Below are 23179 nucleotides of genomic sequence, written 5' to 3'. Positions count from 1 at the left end.
GATTGCTGCCTTTTATCGACCTACTTATTACCATCAGTCTCAAAGATTAAAGCTGGTGTTTTATTTGATAAATATTCACTCCAAAGAGATTTTCAAGTCAAATTAGCAATCAGATTACAGCTCAAGATCATGATACCTAGTTATCAATTTTTGTGGAAAAGTAAACCACCTATTTTGTATGTTTTGACTCGTTTTCTTCTTTCGAAAAGAATCTAGAGAATGTTTGAAAAAAGAAAACTATTAAAATAAGCATGTTTTAGCATTTACATTCATACAAGCATTCATGAATGACATTTATCAATTTGATTTAGTTGTGGTGGCATTTGTTTTATCTGTGGTCTCCAACTTATTTATTATTTTGTCATGAGGTGCTTGTTTTATCCCTGACCCTTGACACCATGTTGCTGTGGTGACACTTGTTTCATCTCTCGCCTCTAGTTTATTTATTCTTATCATGAGGCGCTTGTTTTATCCCTGATCCTTAACACCGTATTGCTGCGGTGACGCTTGTTTTATCTCTGGTCTCTAGTTTATTTATTTTTTTGTCATGAGGTGCTTGTTTCATCTCTAGCCCTTGACACCATGTTGTTGTGGTGGCGCTTGTTTCATCTCTCGCCTTCAACTTATTTATTCTTTTGTCATGAGGTGTTTGTTTCATCTCTAGCCCTTAACACCATGTTGTTATGGCGGCGCTTGTTTCATCTCTCGTCTCTAGTTTATTTATTCTTTTATCATGAGGCGTTTGTTTTATCTCTGACCCTTGACACCGTATTGCTGAGGTGACGCTTGTTTTATCTTTGGTCTCTAGCTTATTTATTCTTTTGTCATAAGGTGTTTGTTTCATCACTGACCCTTAACATCATGTTGTTGTTGTGGTGCTTGTTTCATCTTTTGTCATAAGACGCTTGTTCTATCCCTGGTCCTAGACACCGTATTACTGTGGTGTCGCTTGTGTTTATCTCCGGCCTCTAGCTTATTTATCCTTTGTTGTGTGACGTTTGTCTTATCCATAATCCTTGACGTCAATAATTTGTCTAAAATATCTTAGTTTGACAAAATAGTGGCTACACCTTCGTTCACCTTTTACTCCTCAAGGATGCACGAAGGAGGGCATGTTATAGCCATCTAATTTTATTATACGTATTTTTGTTATTTTCTTTAAACAAAAAAGGAATTTGTCATTTGGAAAAGGAGGAGAAAAATTTTTTACAAAAAAAAAATCTTTAAGGAAAGGTTTAGATAAAAGTTTTTGCAAAAAATAGGTCTTCTCTTTTATTTCATTTTATTATCTTTACCTTTTGTTTGTTTTGTTTTCTTCTTAATTTTTTTATTTCTTTAGCAAATGAAGTTGCTTATTTACTTCCAAGAATTCGCACCTCATCGAAAAGTAATTTCTTTTGGAATTAAATTTTTTTTTTCTCTAAAGATAGAGAGAAAGAAGAAAAACAAAAACAAAATATGTAAGTTTTTTTTTTGTTTTCTTTTACTTTTATTGCTATTTAAAAAAAACTCTTATATCTTTTTCTTTTTCTCTAAAGAATAAGGTTTTTTTTTTTAAATAACAATATATTAGAGAAAACAATATATTTCTGAAAAAACCTTTGTTATATTAGAGAAAATTAAAAATTCTCTTTTCTGAAGGAAAGGGAATTTAATATTCCCTCTTGCTGAACACGAAAGTTAACATTGACTTAAAACACTAAATTAAAGCTTATATGCTAGAACATTTTAACTTTTTAAATATTTTTGGATTGATTTTTTTTAATGTACCTTAATGCATACAAAAATAAAAGTTCAGAAATTTATTGCACAAATATAAAGTTCAGGGTCCATAAAGATACATATCTAAAATTTAAATAACGAAATTTAACATTTAACTCGATGCTCTCCCGTGACCATCACAATATACAACAGTCTAACCATACGCCAGAAATTGACAAACTCAAAAACACTAAATACCTCAACCACATGTAATTTCCTTTCAACTTTAAAGCAAAACAAAAAACTACGAAGCCTCGATTTTGATTCGATCCATTTTTTTTTCATCCAACTGTTCCATGTTTATCGCCTTTGGTGCGTGGTTGGCATCAATGGAAATCAACTATGATAAACTCATTTCTATACATCAAACCAATCCGGCAGCTTTTAAGGCTGTCTGAATGTCGTCTTCAGAGTCTCGAACCTAATATTCAAATTTCAAAAGATACTGAGATAGAAATTTGATATCAAGGCAGATCGGGAAACGAGTGGAGAAGAAATCTTTATACCTCTATTATTTCAGAGCGAAAATGGTTCTGAATTTTGTCCATTAGCATGATTTCCTCATCGCCACACAGCAAGTTAAACACAGCTCCTGTAGAATAACACAACAGTCGTGAGTTTTCAGTTAACAAAATATCAAAAGAAAAGTTCAATTAAGGATCTTTCTAAGCAAATTCAAACTACAGAAGAGTTTGCAAATCAATAAAAAAAGAGCAACCTTGTAGTTTCTTGTTTGAGACTTGCATAATATTGTTTGTTGTTATGTTTTAGTTGTCCTAATTTGGTTGAAGGTCCAGTGTGAGGAAATTTTTTTTTACCTCTATTTATTTCTTGCCACCTAAGAAGGTATTAAGAATTGTAGGTCTACACATTAAATATTTAATGATGTGTCAAATAATCAAGGTAGTAGTAATTTTCTCATAAAAGCTGGCACCTTTCAATTTAAGAGGTACTTATGAATAATCTCTCTCCCTCAAGTTGTTTACATCATCAAGCTGGTATCAGATAGCTCCAAGATTCTGCGGAGCTCATGACTGGAAAGGACGTCGCAACTACCAATAGAGTTAGGGATATGAAAGCCCAACTTAATCCTCCGGTATAATCAATGACTGTGCTTGCTGGTAGTCAAGAATTCAATGGATGATATTTTGACACTTAGGGACAAAATGTGCATTTCCTGATGGGAACAATGACACAACCACAACTGAGTAACCAAGAAGCTAGATGTATAGCGCCTTAGAGCACGATCAAGATCAAGATTCTAAATCTTCTTCGGATGAGGGTGATCTTTTGGGACAGAAATTTTTAAGAAGTAAGCAATGCGAAGATCAAGAACATCAACGAGAATATAAAATGAAGATCAATATGCCCAAATTTTTTAGATAACAAATCTGCCCCTTGTCAAACAAATAACATCGAGTTCACTAAACAAATTCAAGCGAACGATCCTTCTAGTGATCAACCAATGGTCTTAAGAGCCTTTCAGTAACATACTTCTTTAATACTCAACCCTCTACAATGGTCTTAAGAGCCTACAGTGACAGATACAGAGAAAGTAATGCCAGTACGTATGCTGCCTTCTATCCCCTCTCCTATTTCCTCTATCCTCCCCAGCAGTAACGCTGGTGGGCTGCTCCAATTTTTCTGGTTATTCCTTGCACATTATCACCATACTTCCTTTTCCCTCAATTAGACATTTAAACCCCACTTTTGTTATCATGGAAATCAAAAGCTGCAATATTAGTAACTATTTTTTTTCGCATTTGGAAAGTGTTTGGTTTTTCTGTGGAAGATTTGAAAAAATACTAGAAAACTACCGTTAGTCCAGAAACTATGCAATGGGTTGAAGAAAGATTGTATGAACTTCTGCAGGATCAATCTTACATTTTCTTCTCTATTAAGAACAAAATGGAGTAAGGACTTATTTGTCTGGCCAAATTTCGATCCAAGATAGATGATACGTGGAGATAGCAGTATGGCCTTCTACAGGTGGAAGAAGAAACAATCATAGCCCTGCTGGTCTGAACAGAAATTGTTGGAGATCCTTCACAGCTGCTGTTTATTATAAGGAAGATGTCAGAGCGAAGTCACATTTTGAATCCCCAATGGTATCTCAAACTCACTCCTCTTTGGGTTTTATTCCACCATCTTTACCCAGTGCGTACTCACTTCTGGGTAAATTTGTCGAATTCTTTAAATATACTTCGCATTAAATAAACTGTGATAGATAAAGGGTTCTTAGTGGACACTTTCAAAGAAAGTATTAATGATGTGAAAGAGGTTCCAATGACCATTAATGTGGAGAGAGACAAGGAAGACTAGGACAACGTGATGTCTAAAGACACTAAAGTCTATCAACCAAATGCATGCTCGTTGGTCATCATTTATCCAAAGGTTTGATTCACGCACAACCATCTCACATCTTTATATCCAAACGATGTTGATTTTGGTACCCATTGGCATAATTGTAATATTCGTGTCAATTGTGGTGAATTCCATATAGTCAATGGTTACCTTTTTAAGAACAATCAATTGTGTATTCCACATAAATTTCTTTGAGATTCATTGATCAAAGAATTCCCTGGAGGCGGCTTAAGTCAATAACACATTCCAAATTATGAGTGATAGATACTTTTAGCCTCAATTGAGAAAAGCCGTCTCTAACTATGTTAGAATATGCTTTGCTTGCCAAACATCAAAAGGGCAGAAACACAACGCGTGGCTCTATTGCCCATTACCTATTCTCAAGAGTACTTGGGAAGACTTATCGATGCATTTTATCCTATGTCTAATGGGGTTCTCAGCTGATTATTGTAGTGGTTGATAGGTTCAGCAACATGTCTCATTTTTTAACCTTGCAAGAAAACATCCGATGCAACTTATATGGCTAATGCTAATCTATCTTTTAAGGAAATTGTTTGTGTTAGAATTAGCAGGCTTGTTTTATGTTGAAAGCCCAAGAGTTTGTTAAGACTTTAGAGTGCCCTAACTATTTTTTTTTTTATTATTTTGGGTTCTACAACCTATAAATAAATGTTCCCTATATCATTATGTGATATAGAAAAATAATAAGAAAATAGCATCATGGTTTTTGTCTCTGTTTTAGGGTTTCTGCATAAAATAGTTTGTTTCTTCTCTTTTCTTTCAATATGGTATCAAAGCAAGGTGTCGAAGAAACCCTAGAAGGTCAAACATTTGCTGGAAACCAACCAGAGGAAACAGCCGCCATTAGCACTGTCGTTGCCACCACTGTCAATGCTCGTATTGGTGCTGCCATGGATGAATGGTTTCGAGGACTTCAGACAGCACCGACAATCCTGAACCCAGCATTTTCTCCACCATACGTGATCCACGCCTTACCGCCAAAGACCTCTGAACCTACCCATCTCGTTCAGAAAGAGCCGACCAACTCATCCCTGCCACCCTTGCCTTCATCCGCAACCATTAATGCCACCCACGCACCGCTTCATGTTCTGCCATTTACCTTCGTCAAGCCACCGCCGCTTCTGCCGACCAAGTTGTATGCCTTGCCATCCATTGATTTTGTTCCAAACCCTAGCTATCATCCCGGGGTTGGGTATCCCCAAATCTACTCAACATTTGAAGTTGGAGAGTCTTCGACACATTCCAACCCTAACGTGCCAATCTCTTCTTCTTCAAATATAGCTCACCAGCAACTAGAGAAGCTTAGATAGCAGATTGTGGCACTTGAGGCGACCTTAGGGGCAACATCCAATACTCCTAGGCGACCTATGTATTTTGAAAATCCGATAGTCTCGTTCCCCTCTCTATCCTCTCCTTACGTGACTAATACAGTGGCACAGTCTACATGACATTTTTCAGGGAAAAATTGAACAATAATTATTTCTCATGGTCCCAGTCAGTGAAAATAGTTCTTGAAGGGTGGCATAAATTCAGTTTCTTGATAAGGGAAATACCTAGTCCTCCACCTGGGAACCCTTAGGAACGGTACTGAAAGGGGAAGAATTCTCTTCTTAAACCCACATTAATCAATAGCATGGAGCCATAGATTGGCAAACCTTTACTCTACGCTGCAACTACGAAGGATATTTAGGACACAGCCTAGAAACTGTATTCCAAACTTCAAAATGTCTCTCGCCTATATACTTTACGGAAAGAGGTTCATGAATGCAAGAAAAGGGGTTGTTGCAAGGAGTAGTGCTGAAGCTGAATACAGAGCCATGAGTTTGGGAATTTGTGAGGAAATTTGGCTTCAAAAGGTGTTATCTGATCTTTACCAAAACTATGAGGTGCCTATGAAACTTTTTTGTGATAATAAGGCGGCTATCAACATTGCTAATAACCAGGCCCAACATGACAAAACTAAACATGTAGAGATTGACAGACACTTTACCAAAGAGAAATTGGACAATAGTAGCATCAACATTCCTTACATACCATCAAGCCAACAAATTGCTAATATTCTCACAAAAAGGCTTCTAAGACAAAGGTTTTTATGACATTTACGACCTGACTTGAGGGGGGTGTTAGAATTAGCAAGCTTGTTGTATGTTGAAAGCCCGAGAGTTTGTTAAGATTTTATAGTGTCCTAATTATCTTTTATTATTTTTATTTTAGGTTCTACAACCTATAAATAAATGTTCCCTATATCATTATGAGATATAGAAAAATAATAAGAAAATAGCATCGTGGTTTTCCTCCCTGTTCTAGGGTTTCCACGTAAAATAGTTTGTTTCTTCTCTTTTCTTCTTTCAATAGTTTGATTACACAGCATAGCAAAATCCATTGTCTCAGGCAGGGATATTAAATTTCTTAGCTATTTTTGGAAGGCATTGTGGAAGAAGTTCCATGCAAGTTAAAATTATGCACAACCAGCCATCCTCAAACTAATGGCCAAAGGGAGGTAATTAATCGAGTTCTTGGTAATCTAATTCGATGCTTGAGCAATGATCGACCAAAACAATGGGATCTCTCCCCTCAAGCAAAATTGCCTACAATCATATGAAGAATAGGACAATAGGGATCATATGAAGAATAGGACAATAGGGATGTCACTATTTGAAATTGTCTACATTAAATTGACTTGACTAATATTCATTCCTCTATTGATTTTAGCCAAGAAGCAGGTATTGTGGCGAAAAGGAGAGTTGAATTACATAAAATGTGGCTACTCAAATTTCCAAGATGACTACTACCCATAAACAGAAGGTTGAGCACCAAAGAGTTCCAAGAGGATGATCTTGCCATGATTCACTTAACAAAATCTCAATTTCCAGTGAGTACTTACAGAAAACAAAGCATAAGAAGTTGGGACCTTTTCACATTTTGAAGATATATGGAAACAACGCCACAAAATTGATATTCCAGAAGATTTGAGGATTAGTCCTGTTTTTAATGTTTCAGAATACTTGGCTCCAGATTCTTTTCAGCTCTCTGACTAACTCGAGGAGGAGTTTTATTTGCTTGGTGGGGGAATTTACATAGTTTCTTGTTAGGGACTGTTCGAGACTTATTATTACTTTAATTCTTTGTTGTTCAGTTATGTTGTAGTAGGCTGACATTTAAGTTTTAGTAACTACCATGTGATAATTCTTTTAACCTATAGGTGGCTCATGGTTGCATTCATTTGGTTCAAGGTCCAGTATAAAAGCTGGCTCCTTTGAATTGAGTAATTCGATTCAAGAAGTATCTTTTCATAAACTCCTTTCACTTATTTAAACAAAGAAATAGATTCGTAAGGATGATGCAATATTAAATAGCTATTTTAAGAGTTGAATCTAACCCCAATAAAGTTGCTTAGCTTCAATAATCAAGACATGAAGGCATATCCAAGGTTAGGGCAGGAAGATTACAATAATCTAGAAAAACATGTACCCAAGTATAATAGACACAGAAACTTACCCTTGCGCCCAAAACGACCTGCCCGACCAATTCTATGAAGGTACACCTCATAGTTAGGCTCAGATAACGAGGAAGATCTATATTTTGTCGCTTGTGGAGAAGGTTCATATTTAAGAGGAAGATCGTAATTGATAACTAGATTGACCTAAAAAAGAAACATATATTAGGCATCCATGAAGAGGTCGCAAGATATACTATCAACAGACAAAAGAGATGATGGGGAAATAATATTCGTACCTGCTGCTGATCAAAGCCTCGAGCTAGAAGGTCAGTCGAAATAAGAACTTTGGTCAAACCATCCTTGAACTCTTTTATTATTTTGTCTCTAATTTCAGTTGTCAATGCCCCTTGAATGGTAGTCACCTCATAACCAAGATCAACTAGTGCCTTATGTAACATGCCAGCACTGTTTCTTGTTCGCACAAATATAATTGTCTGACCCAATTTGTCTGCAAGTTCAAAAATTCTATCTTTTATGACTCGAATTTTAGTTAATTCATCCGGACATATCAACTTGTATTGCTTCACACTCTCCAAAGATAGTTCTTCCTTCTTTACAAAAAGTTGGTTGTAGTCTTTAACAACCCTAGAGACAAAGTTCTTAACATTCTCATCGAATGTAGCAGAGAACAGAAGCACCTGAAACAAAGTTTTCAACAACAGAGAAACGAAAAATGAGATTACTGAGATATCATGGTTGAGATTGCAATTGGTTATTAAATACTATACGCAGACCTGGCAATGAGGGCTACTCCTCTCAATGTCCCTCATGATTCTCAATGAATCATCCTGAAAGCCATCCTGAATAAAAAAAACAAAAAAGAAAAAGGAACAATAACTACAACTATCCATCCTTACAATTACTACACATAACTATTACTCTTAACTCATCATTAATGATACAAAAGTACAAATTAAGAAACTATGCTCTTCAATAACAAATCAAGAAGGAATCACTACTTCCATGGACACAGATGCTACAGTATGTGAAGTCTAAGTAATAACTTACCTCGCCAAGCATATGATCAGCCTCATCAAAAACAAGAATCTTCACACAACTTACTCCCAACTTCCTCGATGACATCCATTTCTTTATTGTGCCAGGAGTTCCGATCACAACTTGTGCAGTTATCGGTGGTCGCTTTGACATAGGTATATAGTTAGCACTGTCAGCAGGAACAGCACACTCAGAAGTTATCCCAGTGTACTTTCCCATCTTCTTGAGAACCTCAATATTCTGCAATTATTATATTAAAGAAAAATGAAAATCCAACATAATTATTATATTAAAGAAAAATAAGATCAAACATAACTAAGAGCCGACATCCAATTAAACATTAGAGAGCATTTTACCTGCATGGCTAACTCCCTTGTAGGACATATGCAAAACGCCTGAGGAGCCTTCAAGTTGACATCAACGCGACTCAACATCCCAAGCACAAAACAAGTAGTCTTTCCAGAACCATTGTGTGCTTGAGCAATTAAATCTTTGTAAGGAGGAGTCAAGATCATAGGTAAACTTATAGCTTGGATTTTACTTGGCTTATGGAATTTCATCTCAACATACAAACCCTTTAACAACTCTTTAGACAGATTCAAATCCTCAAAAGTACTAGCGGATGAATATGGAGTATCACCAGTTGTCACCTATACCAAATGAAAAATAAATTAAATGAATAGCATAACAAGGAACCTCTCATTATTCTACTACCCAAAAACAGTTCTTTATGCAGATCAGGAATTTCAATAAGCCATTTGAACCTAGACATGCTGGCACACTTGATGGAGAGAGTGAGGAACTTACTGCTGTGATGTTAGAGTCGATCGGTTCTTCAAGATTTGTATCGTCTTGGATTTTAAGGGATTCCAAGTACTCGGAAGGCGCAGAGGATGAGTCTCCAGATTCAACCACATCATCGTCTTCTTCATCACCCCAAGCTCGTTTGGGTACTGGTGTGATAACTATAGGTGGGGCAGAACTCGAGTCGGCGGTGGTGGCAGCAGCAGCGGCCGACAGGCTGGTGGTAGAGTCTGGAGCCGCGTGATCTGCCATCGGTGATTGGAACTGAAACAAAATAGAAAAAAACCCTAAACCCACGATTTCCAACTAATTTCTCTCAACTATTTCCTCAATATCTCTCCACCTTCTCTCCCACAATTTTGTTCCTTTGTTCTCTTCACACTAAAAAAAAAAAAAAACTAATTCATTGACCTAAGAAAAAAGATCCGAGAGGAATTAAGGAAGGGAGGTTGAGATTTTCTTTTAAGGCTTTTGATTTGCTCAATTTATTTTCAATTGGAAGGTTGGAAACGAAGCCCGGAAACCTTTTTCCCAAATTAAGATGTTCATTTTCTTTTTTTTTTTCCTTTTTCTTTTCTTTTCTCAATTTTCACGTGATTCTGAATAATTTCAATAAATTTGGTGGTTAATGTGTATTTGTTATATTTGTTTTGTTTGAATTGAGTTTAATTTGGCTTCAAATTTATTAGATTCATGATTTACTGTGTAGTATAATGTTTATTTTACCTGCATTTCATTATATTCAAATGAATTAATATAATTATGTTTATGTTATATATTTATACACTCTCCTAAACGGGAAGGCAATCTGGCCAAGAGGAATCCATGACCCGCAATATGGAGACTTTATGTTCAAATGTTTTCTTTATTTTTAGATTTTTTATTTTACATTTTATTTAATAAATTCAGTCAACTTTGCTTTGTTTAAGTTTTTAAAATGCTACTGTAATCAACTCAGTTTACTTTTAAAATGTTTAATTTCACACTAAAAACTCCCTTACAAATGAAGATAATTGTTTATTTAGACCTCCAATTTTACAAAACTAAAACTATTAATTAAATCCGTTTAAAAATTTATATGGCTAGTTAAGGAATACTATATTTACAATTATTATTTCTCCTCCCACTTTACATTTAAGGAACTAAATTCGAACTTTCACGGTTAGCCTACGACTCTTTTTAACTTTAACCCCACTTTGTTTAGGTACTTGATAGTCTAAATTTTACATTTTATTGTCTAAAAATCAAAGATAGTTTTAAGAATGACATGAAACTGCAAACAAAATGTTTCAATCACATTATTTTGTACTGGTATGTTTGAATTGATGAAAATTTTCCCTTTCATTCATGAATTAATTAGAATGGAATTTCTCAGTTTTAATGTTCATTTTTGCAATTTTACTCCCCAATTACAGGTTAAAACTCCAAAAAAGGTAATACAAAGTATTCATTCATATAAATACATTCAACTTTGATCTTGGCTCATAAACGCTCGAGTGCAATTTGCTGAGATAACAGGCAAAAACAATAGGAACCTAAAATGAAAAAGCACAAGTTTGATAGGGGGTATGAACTTTCCAAAACATACATGCTTGTGGATTGACTTTCCCATTATGGCAGAGTAATGTTACTATACAAAAAATGCCAAAAAAGATCAAAAGCGATACCAGAATTCACATCGCCGATAAATGACATGGCAGCATTAAGTTATTGTTGAACTATATCATATATGGGAGCAAAAGGGCCAATGAATCATTGTACAAAATGTATGGGGCATAGTTCTATTTTTACAAAATAGTTGGCATCACAAAAGGCTGAGGATGAAACCATATCTCTTATACCAACTGAAACCTTCTGCAGAGTCTCCACCCCTGAGGCTGTATCCAATACAAAGGGATAAATCAAAATCAACTTCCAAATACCAACGAGAGCCCGTGTAATACAACATACGACATTTATCTCAAAAATAACTTTAGGACTAGAAAGTTGTGTGAATTCAGAAAAATTTAACTCACCTCATAAGAAATCTCTTAAATTAGGCAAATCTTGGTCAGTCTGCATCGCTTCTCTTTCCCTTCCTTCCCCTCTTTCCCTTCCTTCCCCTCTTCTTTCCGTTCAAACAATCAATTTCCTTTTTTTCCTTTTTTTCCTTCTTTTCCTTCTTTCCATTCAAACAATCAATTGTCGCTTTCATAGCATAAACACTCATTTTCTTGACCTGTTCCAGGTACAAGTCATACTAAAAACTTGCACCCAATATTATGGAATAGAAAATTGAAATTTTCAAAAGGTTACCAGACAGCTACATAAACAATATGTTCCAACGAAACATTAAGGTATTCTTTTAAGTAGTTTCATACCATTCAAATGTTTACTTAGAAAATATGAAACTATGAGAAAACAAGCAAGATTTTCAAAAACTAAACTAATGGTCATATCAAACAAGGCCAAAACAATCTTCTCTTCTTCGCTCAAGATTTCATTGGTTCTTTCTAACAAAAAAATATTCCGAAGGATAACTCTAATAAAATTCAATCAAACAATAACTTGTTAGAATATTTTTAAGGGAATAGAAAAGGCTGATGATAGAAAATGATGATGGGTTACCTCCAACTTGTCCTCCTTAGCCCAATGATTTGACGGAAGCCTGCGAAATTCTTCAGTCAAGTGGATGCACTCTCCAACATTTTCAGGTGACACAAAGTCCATGGCAACCTTTATGCATGACTATGGAGAACATGAATTGGAACATTATTAGAATAATAGCCATGCACGGAGTTAGCCAAACAAATTACTCATTACATAAAACTGATATTCATATAATAGTTCGAACAAGATATTTTAATGATAAATAAAAGCTCAACTATTACTAAATCCTTTTTTCTTAAGAAATCCACACAAAGTTGAAAATCATTTGAAGGCACCGTTCATGCGGCTGCTTCAATTATTCATTTGTATGTGAACATATATGATCGACTATTTAGAAAATTAAAAAAAAAAATATATAGAGCACTCGGGCAAGTTGTAATTCCAGCTTATGGCATTGATAATATGATTTAGATTCGTTACAGCCATTACACAGCTCAAAATTTTCACGAAAATAACCAGAAGACAATTATTGTTAATGGAAACTCCATTTTGTGTGTGCTAACTTTACAAAATACATAAATTAAAAATAATAATTAAAAAAAAAGAACTAGTTGGATGCAATACAAATATGCTTTAATTGAATAATACAGAAAAATAATCATATTTAGCTAACATAAATTCCAATTCACTAAACCATCCAGAATAAATAGAACGATGAACTGACAACTATCCTGAAATGTAGAGTAAAACCAAAAGGTCCAACTGATTAATAAAAACAAACCAAGTTTTTTCCTTTTAGATAAGAACAAAGTTGGTTCAATCCATCACAACCGTTTTGAATCCCCCCACCCCTATGTGTTTGTTGAACTCTCAAAAAAGAGAAATAAGAATAAGAATAATAAAAGAAAAAATGAGCTAATAAACTTACTGCTCCAAACTGCTATCTAGACAAGAGTACTGTAAAAGCATGCAAGCACAAAAAACATCGACCATAGCTCTTGACTCTTATAATCCAAACAATTACATCAACCAGTTTCTAAAGGTCACGATAATTACCTTTAAGTTTCTGACTTGATGAGGACAACCAGCAGGGATAAAGACAGCATCTCCGAGATTTTGGACAAATGTCCAAGGTTCAATTCCTGTAACAAATGCAAGCAGAAGATGATTATTATCAAGACTGATGGTAATAATAAGATCTAACACAATAACACATGATAAGCTAACCATATTCCTCCTTGAGCCTTCTTTTGTGTTCCAAAGTCAAATAAAATGACTGATCATGCACAGGATGAAACACCTGAATTACCAAACAAGAGGACCTAATAAACATGGGGAGATATCTTGACGAGGTATAGATCTTAGCTTTAAAAAATATAATTAAAATATAGACAAGCTTATAGAAAGTGCAGATAGTTCTGGTATGAAACTTCTTGTCCAAATCTACAACGGATCAAATTTATAGAAATGCACATTATTTCATAAGCTAGAACTAATGTATACTTGAACAAAAAAAAAATAGTCCAATTCAAATATAATGCAAAACAGCCAACTTTAATCAACCACATAGAAAAACTACAAGTTGAACGCTCCTGTGTGTTTCCTTTCAAAGAAACTTATAGAAATTTGGGCAGATAGAAGAGGTGTTTTTTTTTCTTACTTCAAACTGGAATAAATAATAGGCCTAACAATGTAGCGTATACGGAAAGGTAGTTCAGCCCAAAGAATACTGAAATTATAAAAAAACGAAAATGCTGTGCTGCCTTAATATCAATAACTGTACGATATGTCCAATTGACGATCGTACTAACCTGTGGAACAGTACCGGCATGAATGTATCTAAATTCTCTGAAATGCTTGTTGAGATACTCCTGCAGTTGGGGGACATCTTGCCTACGAAAAATATCCCACAGTGCACCACCATCTGATGCCTCCCAACTTTCCATTTCTTCTGAGATTTTTTCTTCACTAGAAGTTCCTTCAGCTAGATCTATTTCTACAGACTCATCAGGGACGGTGCCAGGTTCATTCAAATTTCGACGATCGCCCTCGTCCTCATCGCCTCTATTAGAGCTAGATGCATCCTTCAAGACTGCATTATTGTTTTGATGATCAACATCATAAGCATGTTCCTTTCCATTTTCAGTCGTGCTACAGGGGTCATTGGAAAACTTGCCCCCATCTCCATCAACAATATTAGTATCAGTCACAGCACCATAAATTTCTTCCTGATCTTGCGCAAGATGTTTTGCTTTTAATTCTTTAATACTATGTAAATGCTCAGGCTTAAGTGTGACATTAGTAACATGAGTAAGAACATTTACCTGAAACAAGACAGCATATTGTTTTAATTCAAGTACAAACGAAACAACTAATTACATTAAAAGAAGGGTAAGCAGTGAAATAAAATCACAAGTACTAACAATCATCAAAGAAACAAATTTGCACTTTCCAATGTAAGCTGAACCAATGTTTTCAAAGCGCAAGGCGGCTCTAAGTCAACAGATTTTTTAATTGCATTAAGGTGAGAGGCGACAAAAAGGTGTCGCCTGATTGACAAGAGGTGCAGTTAATAAAATAATAAAAAATAATAATATAAATAAAAAAAATACTAAGATTGGAAATAATTAACTCAAATAATCTTGAGGAAAAAATATTTGAAAATAGGTTTAGAAATAAAAATGATTTTGTTTCTACTTTGAGTCTTTTTCTTCTTCAAATCTCCTTCCTTTCTTTGATTTTTCTTTAATTCTACCTTTATAAACTTTGATACTGCCTTTTAATCCTATTGGATAAGAATTTGTTTCTTCTAAAAAAAAAAGTTGAGTAATTGAACAAGGTGAGCACTTGGTTGCCATGAACGTATGTTCAAGGTGACTGAAAGGCACAAAAGGTAAAGGTGCTTGCCTTGGGTACTTTCAAGGTGTTAAGGCCTCGCCTTACCTCGCCTCTTGCCTAAGCGAGTGCCCAGCTGCACCTTAACAACACTGAGCTGAATATAGACCATTTTTTACCGGTATCAATCAAAAAAAATTCTTTAATGTTAAAAAGGCCAACAATTAAATTTTCGTTGCACTGACAGATAATTTGGAAGTTAGAAAAGTTGAAAATGGAAACACTAAAGATTATCAAAAGTTAAGAAATCAACCAAGTCCCTCCATCAGAGTAAAATTTTCAAGCAGCAGTACAAACAAAAATTACCAAAGCACGTGATAGAATACTCTTCAAACAAGTAAATCCCTTGCGCAATCTCAAACATAAAAAATTAATTAATTAATTAACTATTAAATAAGAAAAAGGTTTTTTCCACACTGATTGCTGCATAGATTCTTAACAGTACAGAAAAGGGACAACTGAAACATATGTAAATCTGTCTATCATGTGATAGAGTCATGGGATGAATGTTGAATGCAACGAAACTTATCATATAATGTCATAGATGATCTCATGCTGGCGTGTATTGTGAGTGATAAAAATTGAAAATATAAATCCACAAAGAATGGGATACTGATTATCTCAATTTTAAAAAGGAAAATAAATATAGCTCTACAAAGAGAGAAAATAAGATAGACATACTGCATCAGACATATCACAGTGAAGCTTGGTAACTGAATCCCCACGACCAAGCTCTTGTGTAACTCCATATGCAATATATGTCTTGGGTCCCATATCAGGTTTTAGAGATTCAGCCGGCAATTTAACAGCAAGATTTAGATTGCCTTTAGAAGGATGTGTATATTCCTTAAAAGGTAAGCAACTGATAAATTCAGCATTATGACGGGGCAAGCATTTCTCAAAATGATTAGACGGGGGCCAATCCTTGAGTTTCAGTATCCGAGGCCACAATTTTGCATCAAACTGACCATTTGTATAACCGATAAAGAATTTGTGGATATTGACATCAAGCTGCAATTTGCAACTGCATATTAGTTTTCATAGTCCATATTCATTTACATAGCTCAAAAATAAAGTTATATAACCTACAATATAATAATATAATAGAAATGAATGTGCAGCAGAAACATTGATACATCACAGTAAGGAGCAAGAATCAGCCAGAATGAACCCGAACTGTACCTCTAAAGTTCAAATTTCTTAAAATGGACATAGATCTTGAACAGAAAATTTTAAATGACTTTGTATTGTTTTTGAGCCTGAAACCGCTGAATATTTATGATTGAGATTAAAGACAGTTGTTTTCCTCTTATACCTGGAGAAATTGTAATTTTTTACAGCTTCAACATCTCGATTATCAAACTTTATGATTCACCAAAATAAATAAAAAGGTTAGCAATTCAGAATCCAATCACCAGAGAGCATCCAGACCAACTAAAATCACTTCAAATCAAGACAGAAACAACATGCTCCTAATAGTACCAACTAATAGATTAAAAGTAAATGATAAAGATAATTCTTTACCCAACCACTCCTAACAAAAACATGTTTCATAGCTTAATAACAACCAATATAATATAAAAAATTTAATTTTCTGCATTCTTCTCTATCATTAGGGGTATGCCAATGAATAAAATACAAAAAACCTAAAACCAAACCCAACAGGTCAAATTGAACGTTTGAAATTCCACAAAGTTCACTTCAAGAGTAAATGAAAATCAATATTCAATTGGTTTTCAAAATTTATACAGAATGAACCATTAAAAACATGGATATTTCTTTGTACTTCAGCAAATTTCACTTCAATGGAAAATGAAAACCCATATTTAGTTTAAATTTTGGAGTTTATACAGATTGAACAAGAGAAAAGAATATTGAAACACTATTAAATTTTATTATCCATTTCCCACCTCATTTTAACATGTAGAAGAAGCCTTCCGCTCCTCCGAAGTCAGTTTCTCTTCGTACCCATGAAAATACAGCTCCCACCACTCAGCTACCCTTAAACTCTCACTATGGTTGCAGGTATCTCTCATCCCTGTTGGCTTGTCTATATAGATGCTTGATGGATTGAAAGCCATCATTTAAACAGTTAAAATTAGTCTCAACAAAATTTGAGGCTCTCTTCCTCACTCATTTGGAAATCAAAAGCTTCTTTGATCTCTAATTCATTTTCCTTGGCATGGCTCCTTTCTTTTTCTGTTATTTCCTCCCTTGCCAATAGTTTGGCACAGAAAAATGATAATTTTTGGGTTAAATGGAAGTCTTTCACTGCTAGTTTTTTGTTGAACTTTTGGCCTACATGTTGACCTTTTTCCAGTTTCTGTGGAATAAAAAATCTGTGGTTTTGTTGTTATTTTTTATGAATGGATTTTGAAGGGAAAAAAGCAATTCCCTATGTGAAGGGTGTTGAAATTTATTTCTACCTCTCCCACCCTCACCTAATGTGTGCATGCGTGTGTGGTTCAGTTTGATGAATCACTACATGGAGTTTCCTTTAATATTCAAGCTAAAGCGAACAGAGAAGCTATCTCGCAACAAATTGGGAGAGGAAATTTGAAGCTTAAATTATTTCATTGTCTAGCAGGGCAATTGAACTGACCTCACACCAATCTAAGCAATCGATAGCCTTGACTTCTAACTGTTGACCATGTTTTGTATGCGTAATTTGACGGAAGGCACGCCACATGACAAGGGGTTCCCAGCTCAAACCTGATGTAGTTTCAAGAACATTGCTTACAACCACAGGCTCACCTTTGCTCCAATGCCACTGAAAATGCTTTATCTCTCCAGGTTGAAGATCCCTGCCCGTAGGACAATATAAATAATTATCACTTGAACCTTGTCTAGAAGCAGCTTTCTTCAACATACCACTCTCAAGATTAATTTCACCAGCCGAGTTAAAGCATGAGCACCACTTTCCTGCAGTTTCATCCACATCCATTATCTTGTGGGTTCTGGCAATTTCCTCTCCTTCATCCACCAATTCAGAGATTGAATCTTTCAATAGACATCTTAACTCTAGAAAACCATTACCACAACCACCTAAGTTGGATGGTGGGCAAGGAATCCTTCCATCTTTTTCTGCTCTCCATATGAATCCTGATTCTACATCATCTGTAGGACAAGACTTAGCAAGCACTGTGGCTTTTCCTCTTTTTACTTTTCTAAGCCCTTCACCATGCAAGTACTCAAATCCTCGATTAATATATGATATTATCTTTTTTTTGTCACAACACTGCATGTCTCCTTCACGGATTTCCCGGCAACAATTGATACAAAGGTCAAAGGAACAAGAAACACACGTTCGATGAAAATCAAAAATTGATGTTCTACAGATGTCGCTGCAAATAAAGATTTTGAAATTAGGGCGTTCTCAAACTAATATTACACAAATACCAAGGCAAGAGATCTTATAAAGAATGTCTTACCAGTACATTCGTTCATTGTCTTCACATTTTACCTTCTTCACCTTCAGATCCTCAAGAGGCAAACCTGCCAAAAGCAACCCGCCAATTATGAAGTAAAACATGATAGACGATCATTTTGTCAACGTTAAATCACAAATTTGGTCCCCACAAATTGGAGGAAGTTAAAACTCAGAACCCTAGGGTTTTAATAGTTAGAATTTAATCCTTGTGGTTTGATAAAAACCTCATAAATAGTCCATATGGTGATGAATACCAAATAACTATATAATCCATTAAAAGAAACTGAGAGCATATCAACCACAAGAAATGGACCGATATATATTTTAATAATTGAACATCCCCAATATTATAAGAAAGTAAAAGAAACCAGGTCAAAGTTTGTTTTGCTGCTATGCACTAAAGAAGACGGTAAACTCCTTAAATACACGGTACTATGCTAATATTAGTTCAATTACAAGTGAGGAAACAAAAACAGAATTCCAAATTCAACAGTACCATCACTGAGAACGAGGATTGCGTATATGGTTGGAGTCATTACTAAAGCCTATTTCATGAACAGCACAAAGTACCTAGCCTTGTAGCCTCATGTTTTTTCTCCAACATCTGTTCTTCATTTAGCCATTTTATAAATGGTAGAAGTTTACGTAGTACATATTTTGCATGATCAACCTCGCTTTCACCTGTGTCTACTGGTTCCATGTTCTTCAAATTCTATAAAATACAAGAAATCATTCATTTTCAAAGAGAATGCCATCAAACGAACAGAAAATAATCAAAAAGAATCAATCGGAAAAGGCTCACTTTAACAGGAACATCTAAACGCAAACATGCTTTACAATTGCAGTTCCCAGAGCAAACAGGGCAAGATTTTGCAATTGCCTCTTCTGATGTATGAGGGTACCTACAGAATAAGAATTACACCTAGTAACTCCCAAAGGAAAGGGAAGAATGAAACAACCATAAACCATACAAACAATGCAACATACAATATAAAACTTAACCAATGTACTGATTTAATATTTAGGGTACAAAATCATTTTCAGATAAATAATCATTTCAAGAAGACTTCAAGGACATAGAAACTCAAGATAAAGGTTCCTGTAGGTTTCACCAAACTCTTGATTGAGTATGTTTATTTACTGAATATGACAGTTCAAACGTCCATAAAATCAGTGCATAAAAAATATTTGGTTTCTTGATCCCAAGTACTGGACCAGACGGATTTAAACTTGTGAGGAAATCTAATTGCAGGATTCAGCTTAGGAACATAAACTGTGACTGATCAATGTCTTCTAGCTGGTGATATCTACGTAAGGCAACAAATGAGGATGTTACCACCTTTTCTCCATTAGTTTTCTTTACACCCTCAAGCTTTAGTGGAAGCTATCAAACGTCTACAGTTATCAATGTAGTCATCTAAAAGAATAAGATAGGTCTTCTGCAACTTAAATGTGCCTGCCCTTTCAACAAAAAGCTAACTGTTTTAGCTTAATGCCATCAATGCACTGATCTGTGAAGCAAGGACCAAAAGAAATCAAATATCTACACTTCACTGTGACTGTCCTTTAACAAAAAGATAACTTCTTTAGCTTCATGCTCCGGGCACTTAGCTGAGAAGGTAGATTCCCCAGTTAAATGAAACTCTTAATCAACTATGTCAGTTACCGAGTACTTTGTAGTAATATGTGCAACCATTTTGTCTCGTCCATCAGTGCTAATTGGACAGCATCCTTATAGCTCCAATGATAATCCTCTAATATCATGATTGAAAATAGTCAAAACATTGAGGACTATTAGGAGACAGATAAAGGACTCAAGCTCCTCTAACTATCACGATAGGATACTGTCAGAAGAACTATTTAAGACCATTAGGTGTTATCTTGGAACCTTAAATCAAATTCTGTAGTATATCACAATTAATGCATCTTGATTCCTACAATTGATTCTGCCACACACAGTTAGTCTAACAATATGAAAATCAAAATATTTCCATGAAAATTGGTTGCTTTTATGAATCAAAGAACTTGGAAGGAATCAACAGAAAGGAAAAACTTAAAAAGCAAAACAAAAGGTGTTCCATAGTTTTGCAGAACTTCAAATTACAATGATGCTTCTCCTAACAGTTTGGAAGAAATACAAGGGCAAATTCTCTGCGGGTATGCTGCCACCCATTAAGTAAAGAACTAGAATTAGAAAGGAACATAAGAATTTTCCAAGACTCTTTTAGGAAAAAATGACTACATTTGGGAGAATGAGAAAGCTTTGGGTTTTCTTTGGTGATTTTCCCTGGAATCAATTTTGTAAATGCACCCCTGTGTAATGTATACAATTGGAATGCTTTTAAGTGAACTCCCCGGCTCAGGAAGGATTTCATATCCTCTGATGTTTTTGTGAGATAGAAAAATTACTTATGAGGGGGGAAAGGCACATTTATCCATAAGTTGTGGGTAGAATGGCCACACAATCTACTAAGTCAGATCATCGCTGCAGTCAACAATTGGAAAACTGATAAAAATTCCTCCCGTGCGATGAGAAACTAAGGACTAGTGGTGCATCAATTAATGGCAGCTATAAGCACACAACATCCACTTACATGCGTACACAAAGTAAATAAACAATCAAACGCAAAATATCCTGCCAACTTAACAATAGCAACGATGGGGAAAAAAACGTTGGAAATAAATAAGGAAGAATTGCCTACCAATTCCGCAAACAAGGGAGACAATATCGCTTCCTATTACAATTAGTACAACGTACCACACGGCCTTTATCATTCCTCTGGCACTGATGACACATTAAAGATATGTTCGCGATGAACTGTTGATTCACATTGAAAAAAAGACAATCATAAGTGTAATAAACAAGAAAAAAAAACAAAGAATTACACAACTCACAAACTGCCAATTCTTACTTCCGGATCGAGTTTATTGATTTTCTTATCGCCCTCCGGTTCAACAACAAATTCCTTTCTTAAAGCATGACTTCCACCGCGTTTTCTACCTCTCCGACTTCCAGAAACGCCGGATTTTTTGCCCCTAACACCATATTCTTCTTCAACAGGACTCACTTTTTCATCATCCTCCGATACAATCCGATTCGAAGAAAATTCCTTCTTTTTCCTACCCCTCCGCCCAGGCTTCTTGAAAGGAATCTCCACCACATCATCCTCATCAAACTCATAAACCTTGTCGTTGTACGAAACTTTAGCTTTCTTTCTCAAACTCCTCGACGGACTTTGAATAGAAACCTCACATTCCAATTCCCCATTTTCCCCACCAACAAAGCCCTTCTCCTCCTCACCATTGTCCTCACCCTCATTCAGCTGCAGGGTTTCCCCATCTCTACTTGCTGAAACCAACCCTCCATCCCCTTTTTCCATCTTGGTCCCCCATTGCACCCCGTTCTCACCGTCGCCTAAAAAACCCTTGTCAATTACTCCAACTTCAGTCCCTCCATCGCCAACCCAGCCCTTGGTTTCAGTAGTTCCTGTATGCCTTTCAGTTTCCATACCCTCCGGGCGGCGGCGCTTTCTACCACGCGCCATAAAAGAAGAAAAAAAAGGAGAAAAATAGAGAAACTGGGAGGAAGAAGCGTAACGGTTTGAAGAAGAAGAAGAAGATCGTGAAAGTAGAGGAGGGTTTGAGGGAGAAACTGTGGGTAGACTCAAGACATGTCCACTTTTATTCCGAAAACTGGCGCCGGAATACGGAGGGTTTTTCTTTTATTTTTCCTTTCTCGTTTGCCTCAATTTTATTTTACAGCTGTTAAAATTTCGTTTTTGGAGGGAAATTTACCCCTCGATGAAAAAGGGGATTTATCCATTCATGGGCGGCGAACGTTAAAATCACGTCACAAAAACGACTCGGGAACCGAGGGATGTTCAATATACGGATTGGCTGTAAATGGTTCCATTGGATTCGTGTAAATCCAAGTTGAAAAATGTGCAATAAAATAATAATATGTTCTAAGTCTTGAAACGTAAATTTTAAAAAATAAGTATTCAGACCTACTCACATTTTGTGAAATCTTTTCTGCACTCTATTTTCAACCTAACAAAATAATATATCAAATCATATAAATAAATCCTTTTTGCATAAATGATTTATCTCAAATAAACACACATTACTTAATCGTCATTCATTTCGAATCATCTTCTATGCTAGGTGACACAATTTAACGTTTATAATACTGAAATTATCAACATCCGAAGATATATAGATTCGTCCTTATTACTCAGACCGCTAAGTTTTATGCGCTTCTTTCAACGCATAGGTCATCTTCTATCACCAGGTAGTCTCGTTCACTCATGGTGGCATTTACTCTTCATGTGCACATAAAAGTTAGCATCACCTCAAGAAAACAAGCTTTAAAAATCATAAATTATGTTTGAAAACATATAAGTTTTTCATAGAAATTTTGTTTGAAATACTCTCATTTGAAATCATCTTTCAAAATAATGAAGGGAAATTACAAGAAAGATTTTAACATAAAAGTATTTAAGAAAATCACTCTCAAAACTTTTAAGGAAAAATACACTCATAAACTTTTACTAAAAGAAGTTCTTCTTCTTCTTATCGCAAGCTTCTTCTCGTGTAGCTAAACCGACAACACTTCAACACTTTAATTTTCTCTTTAATATTTTCAAAACAAATGAATGAGGTCATCTATTTATAAGCTTAGTCATGTTTAAACTCTTCTTAAATTGTCAGCTTCTGCTTCTTAATGGAGCACATATAAACTTAAAATGTATCGTTAATCATGTTTAGCCTGAATTTCACATGTGGTCCATTAATCACACTTAGAAAATTCCTCTGAACTT

General features: G+C 35.2%; 2 protein-coding genes across 2 annotated transcripts; both read right to left on the bottom strand.

Annotated features, from left to right (window-relative positions):
* Nucleotides 1-1779: 1779 nt before the first annotated feature.
* Nucleotides 1780-9923, bottom strand: LOC101222195 (DEAD-box ATP-dependent RNA helicase 38). The gene is made up of 8 exons (XM_004150080.3): nucleotides 9449-9923; nucleotides 8998-9291; nucleotides 8654-8881; nucleotides 8380-8445; nucleotides 7882-8283; nucleotides 7645-7789; nucleotides 2268-2353; nucleotides 1780-2182 (listed from the first exon to the last, which is right to left on the bottom strand). Exons 1-8 carry the CDS (start codon nucleotides 9695-9697, stop codon nucleotides 2126-2128), a joined length of 1527 nt encoding a protein of 508 aa, XP_004150128.2. The 5' UTR covers nucleotides 9698-9923; the 3' UTR covers nucleotides 1780-2125.
* A 1063-nt stretch (nucleotides 9924-10986) lies between these two features.
* LOC101221956 (lysine-specific demethylase JMJ25) lies at nucleotides 10987-22060 on the bottom strand. The gene is made up of 13 exons (XM_011656819.2): nucleotides 21272-22060; nucleotides 21062-21177; nucleotides 19162-19261; nucleotides 18930-19071; nucleotides 18361-18424; nucleotides 17532-18273; nucleotides 15611-15940; nucleotides 13846-14358; nucleotides 13262-13334; nucleotides 13091-13176; nucleotides 12053-12172; nucleotides 11461-11663; nucleotides 10987-11322 (listed from the first exon to the last, which is right to left on the bottom strand). The coding sequence occupies exons 1-12, from the start codon at nucleotides 21902-21904 to the stop codon at nucleotides 11496-11498; spliced, it is 3087 nt and encodes a 1028-aa protein (XP_011655121.1). The 5' UTR covers nucleotides 21905-22060; the 3' UTR covers nucleotides 10987-11322; nucleotides 11461-11495.
* Nucleotides 22061-23179: the final 1119 nt, after the last annotated feature.

This window comes from Cucumis sativus, chromosome 5, assembly GCF_000004075.3.
Source record: "Cucumis sativus cultivar 9930 chromosome 5, Cucumber_9930_V3, whole genome shotgun sequence".
In the NCBI taxonomy this organism is placed as follows: Eukaryota; Viridiplantae; Streptophyta; class Magnoliopsida; order Cucurbitales; family Cucurbitaceae; genus Cucumis; species Cucumis sativus.
The sequence above is the reverse complement of the archived record's forward strand: the minus strand, read 5'-3'. Positions and strand labels throughout refer to the sequence as shown.

Coding starts and splice junctions, on each gene's coding strand:
- LOC101222195 (XM_004150080.3), bottom strand. CDS start 9,697: ATGGCAGATCACGCGGCTCCAGACTCTACCACCAGCCTGTCGGCCGCT. Junction 8,882..8,997: donor CAAGGGAGTTAGCCATGCAG/GTAAAATGCTCT, acceptor TAATAATTGCAG/AATATTGAGGTTCTCAAGAA. Junction 8,446..8,653: donor CTGATCATATGCTTGGCGAG/GTAAGTTATTAC, acceptor TTTTTTATTCAG/GATGGCTTTCAGGATGATTC.
- LOC101221956 (XM_011656819.2), bottom strand. CDS start 21,904: ATGGCGCGTGGTAGAAAGCGCCGCCGCCCGGAGGGTATGGAAACTGAA. Junction 19,262..21,061: donor CTCCCTTGTTTGCGGAATTG/GTAGGCAATTCT, acceptor CTTATTCTGTAG/GTACCCTCATACATCAGAAG. Junction 13,177..13,261: donor AAGGCTCAAGGAGGAATATG/GTTAGCTTATCA, acceptor CATTTGTTACAG/GAATTGAACCTTGGACATTT.